The sequence below is a fragment of the Nicotiana tabacum genome, chromosome 8 (assembly GCF_000715075.1).
Source record: "Nicotiana tabacum cultivar K326 chromosome 8, ASM71507v2, whole genome shotgun sequence".
Lineage (NCBI taxonomy): Eukaryota > Viridiplantae > Streptophyta > Magnoliopsida > Solanales > Solanaceae > Nicotiana > Nicotiana tabacum.
The window spans coordinates 185,791,156-185,796,181 of NC_134087.1; the positions used below are offsets into that span (position 1 = coordinate 185,791,156).

At 36.0% G+C, this 5,026-nt stretch overlaps 1 protein-coding gene across 1 annotated transcript; it reads left to right on the forward strand.

Annotated features, from left to right (window-relative positions):
* The first annotated feature begins 1,580 nt into the window (after positions 1 to 1,580).
* On the forward strand, positions 1,581 to 2,746 carry LOC107777998 (ethylene-responsive transcription factor 4). Its single transcript, XM_016598173.2, has one exon. It carries the CDS (start codon positions 1,669 to 1,671, stop codon positions 2,539 to 2,541), a length of 873 nt encoding a protein of 290 aa, XP_016453659.1. The 5' UTR covers positions 1,581 to 1,668; the 3' UTR covers positions 2,542 to 2,746.
* Positions 2,747 to 5,026: the final 2,280 nt, after the last annotated feature.

Consider the following 5,026-nt stretch of genomic DNA (forward strand, 5'->3'; position numbering starts at 1 on the left):
CGTCCCCTTACAATGACTGTTAAAATCTCTATTTATAGTTGCACCTGGGGAACAAGGTCCTAGGATCAAGCCCATCTTAAATGACAATTATGGGGACTATTGAAGAATGTATAACAGCAGGCTATGAATGCCATGTTCTCTATAATGGAGTATGTATTTAATACCGCAAAATATTCTTCATCGAATGCTGTCGGGTGGCAGACATTCGTTTGTCTTCATGAGCAACACTCCCTTCGGGGCTTCCTGGTGCCAACCGAAACTACCGCCCCCGGTTTTAATTTTCACTTGTCTCACTTTTTATTTGTCTCTGATTTCACGTGTTGCTCTATTAGACGAGTATTTAATACGAACTAATTTTAACCAACACAAATATATTACCATCAATTTTAAGTGGCAAGTAATTTTACCATTTGATTGAAGTTGAAAGAAGCAAGTATACCAAGTTGAAAACTGACAATTCGGCCCAATTTCTTTTTGGGCATTAATTACTTAAAAAACATTAGAGTTATGTGCGCGAAACCTATATATTTAAGTACTTTTTAAGCAAGCTTTAAAATTTAAATTCTCTATTTAAAGTGGAAACCTATATATTTAATTACTTTTTAAGCAAGCTTTAAAATTTAAATTCTCTATTTTTAAGTACTTAGTATATAATGAACAAAGTAATAATAAAATATTGAATTGTGGATATTTTCAATATTCTGCACATAAATTACTCCTACTTAATATGATTAAAGTTAGGGGTGTTCATAAAAATCCAAAAAAACGAACCAAACCGAAAACCAACCAAACCGACCAAAAAAACTATACTTTTTTGTTTGGTTTGGTTTTGGTTTTGAATTTTAAAAACCGATCAAATTTGGTTTGGTTTTAATTTTAATCAGAAAAAAAATCGAACCAAACCGACTATAAGAGTAGCTATTGCAAATTTATTATTACACCTATATATATGCATATTGTTATACAAAGTTTCAAAAAATTTATGGTAAATGTTAATAGTTTGCACTTTTAATATAGTTCTTTACCTTTACTTTCTAGTTTGATTGGTAGTTTTCTTTTGTTTAGTGTAAGAATTCATTTCGTGTTAAAAATAACATATTTTTAATTGAGTCCTTAAATTATTCATCACTGATTCAATTATCATCAATATATTTTGGTAAATAATAAATTTCTCAAAGGGCAATTGATTTGATAGTGTTACATTAAAAATGTGGTCGCCAGAATATGTGTTTGGTAGTGTATGTCTTATATTTAAGAAAAAATCGATAAATAATCGAAAAAACCAAAAAATCGACATAAACCGAATTGAGAAAAATCGACTTAATTAGTTTGGTTTGGTTCTAATATTTAAAAAACCGACTTACTTAATTTGATTTTTTTTTAGGAAAAAACCGATCCAAACCGAACCATGAACAACCATAGTTAAATTATGTCCAAACAAATGGTAGCAGACAAAAGAATTACTTAAAAAAAATCCAATAGTACCATTGTCTTTTAGAAGATTTGCTTATTATACACCGTTAAATGCAAGACAGTTTTTACCCTCCCTGCTTTCCCCTCTATCCTCCAATATATAAGCACCTCTACACATCATAAGTAGAACCACAGCTTCTCAAGCTGTTTCTTTACACGTCCAGTCACAAAATACACCATATCAGCTATACAAAAATGGCTATGAAAGAAAAGCTAAATGGCGGTTTGAAAGGAGGAAATGTTAAAACTAACGGAGTGAAAGAGGTTCACTACAGAGGAGTAAGAAAGAGGCCATGGGGACGTTACGCTGCTGAAATCCGTGATCCCAGCAAGAAGAGCAGGGTTTGGTTAGGCACCTTCGACACGGCGGAAGAGGCGGCAAGGGCTTATGACGCCGCCGCCAGAGAGTTCCGAGGACCCAAAGCCAAGACGAACTTCCCCTTGCCGTCGGAGAATCAGTGTCCCAGTAACAGCAGTGGACCAACAGAGTCCTCCAGTGGAGAAACCGGTGTTCACGCTCCTCACGCGCCGTCTGAGCTCGACCTCACGCGCCCCCTTGGAACCGTCGCTGTAGGCGTTGACCATGGTGGTTGTAAATCAGAAGTTGGATCGGTGAGAAATGGGTTTCCGATTTTCCATCATCAACCCGTTATGGGAGCTCTGACTAGTGACAACAGTGGCCTTGCAGAGTCCTCTAGTGGAGAAACCGGCGTTCACGCGCCTCTTGAGCTCGACCTCACGCGACATCTCGGCGCCGTTGGTGAGGGTGGCAACCATGTCCGAAATGGGTTTCCGATTTTTCATCAGCAACCGACAGTGGCGGTTCTGCCAAATGGCCAGCCAATTTTGTTGTTCGACAATAATTTTGTGCCAACCGGAGTACTGAACCGGCCAAAGCCGTACAGGTTTGAACCGGTGGCAGTTGAGTTTAACGGCGTTAGTGGTAGGGTAGTTCATAGTGACTCGAGCTCATCGACTGCGGCGAACGAGAACTATTACGGAGGAGGCGGCGGAGCTAGAAGAGAACTAAATCTTGATCTTAACCTTGCCCCACCAATGGAAGCTTGATAATGACAACTTAATTAGAGAGAGAGTGATTAAGGGCTGATTTTTGTATATAGGTTCAAAAACTGTTCTTGTTTTTGCAGCTGAGGGGGGGGGGGGGGGGGTTGTTAATTATCTCTTACTGTTTCTACCATTTGTACCTCATTACTCATCTTTTGGATCTGCTGATTAATGAAAACTTTAGAATTTTACTTCTTTCAAAAGAAAATTGGTGTGTGCTTTTTCTTCTGTTTTAAAAAAAAACCTTTTCCTCGACTATGCCATAAAAAAAAATTCTTTTTTTCGATTTTTTTTATTTTTTTTGAAATTAGTATTTGACCATAAAATTTTTATTTAAAGATTAATTTCGGATTTTTTTGAAAATTTAGGAACTCTAAGAGGTTATTTTTTAAAATTTTTATTTCAGATCACAAAAATAACTTGAAATTATATTTATGTCCAAACATAATTTTAATTTTAAATAATATTCTTACTTACAAAAAATTTATTTTTTTTCGAAATTTTAAAATTCTTATGTCCAAATCCCCCCAATGTATCCCTCGAGTTTGAATGCATGGATAGTTTAAAAAGGGTTATTTTTGAGAAATTATTGGTCTCTATATTGGATCTTGGTAGGTTCGTCATTCAGATCACAACTTAAAAGGGTTATTTGCGTTTGAAGGGTTGCTTGAACAATATGTTGGCCATCTAATAGTGCAAATAGTTCGAATGTTCGTTGCTGGCCGGCCATCTAAGCTAAGAATTAGAAAAGGTAGGATATGTTTGTTTGGACGGTAGTTTTTGATTGTTTTGTACAACCTTGTACATTATTTTAATAGTAGTAAGAGAAAATATTTTTAAAATAATGACTAGTTCTAAGATCTCCCTTAAGCTTTTCTAAAGAACTTTTTATATGAAATTGTCCAAATGCCGCTTATACAAATATTGCATCTAGTCTCATGCTTATAGCATGTTGGCTTTTTTTAAAAAAAATTTATTATTAACCAATTTTTTTTAAAAAAAGTTTAGGTATTTGTCAAACAATTTTAAGGAAAAAAAATACTTTTGAACAAAATAAAAACAATTTTTAAGATGCAGAAAAAATAACTTTTTTCTAAAAATATTAAGAAAAATATATTTAGAAATACTTAGATGTGTTTTAGTTAGGTTTCACACTTGCAAAGACATGAGTTAGAGCTAAAAATCCTCTACCCTCTCTCTAAAACAAGATCCCTCCCATTACGTTCTTCTCTTCTTCTTCGCTGAATTCTAAGTCATGCTTCACAACACTATCCATGATTCTTTCCCTACCATGAACACCCCAAACCACATGAAGATCTCAACTGCAACTTCAAACAGTGATGCTCCATCACCACCTAATGCATATCACCAAACGAACTCAAATATGGATATTACTCATTCTTTAGAACTTAGGCAGCCCCAAAGAGAAACCAACTTTCCTGAACATCCTAAACAACAACCTTCAAACCAATAACCTTTAAAACAACATCTGTGTCCAAAATGACATAAATGATAACCAAATAATCTCGGATGAAATTAAAAACCCTTTCCTCGAAGAAGAGGTTGATGTCTTCATCCCCCATAACCTCTGAGGACAAAGAACGACTGTATAAGAAGCGGGAAACAATCCTCAACGTTATAGTCTTTGGGAAAATGGTTGGTTACCAATTTCTCCAAAGGAAATTACAAGCAATATGGAAACCTAATGAGACTATTTCACTTATTGACCTAGGTTATGACTACTACCTTATAAAATTCAACAAACTATAACTATAATAAAGCACTCCATGAGAGACCTTGGTTCATAAGAAACCAATTCCTTACTGTTAGGAAATGGGAACCTAGATTTGTGGCATCGAAAGCTTCACTAACCTACTCGGCCATTTGGGCTAGATTACTTGAGCTTCCTACGGAGTTTTACGACTATGACATTCTTCAAAAAATAGGGAATAAACTAGGTGAACTCATACGCATAGACGCTTGTACCTCCTCAGCACTTAGAGAGAAATATGCTAGGCTCTGCATCCTAGTACCAATCGAGAAACCGCTAAAGACTCATATTGTGCTAGAAAAACACTACCAAAAGATTGCATAAGAAGGATTTAGTGTCTTATGCACTAACTGTGGATGACTAGGCCACAACCTATTATCTTGTCCAAACAAGAAAATAGATTCACAAAACGAAAAATCTACAATAGTCATAACAAAAGGACCACCCAAGACATTGACTCCATCACAACAAAAGTGGAAAACTGGACCATTGTCTCTCATCAAAGAAGGAAAACAAGGCAAGAGTTGGAGAAATCTAGCTCCTGGAAACCCAACGACCCTCAACACCTCACCATTGAGAAGAACAAACAACAAGGAACGAGAGAAACTCTTGACAAGCCTTGCACAGGAGATGGTTCAGGCAAAATACCCACCGGACAAAAGTTACCCCTCCCACAAATAACCCTTTGCACACAAATGGTAAAGACCAATCTCCTTC

Excerpts from the sequence above, each read along its gene's own strand:
- LOC107777998 (XM_016598173.2), top strand. The coding sequence starts at position 1,669 with ATGGCTATGAAAGAAAAGCTAAATGGCGGTTTGAAAGGAGGAAATGTT.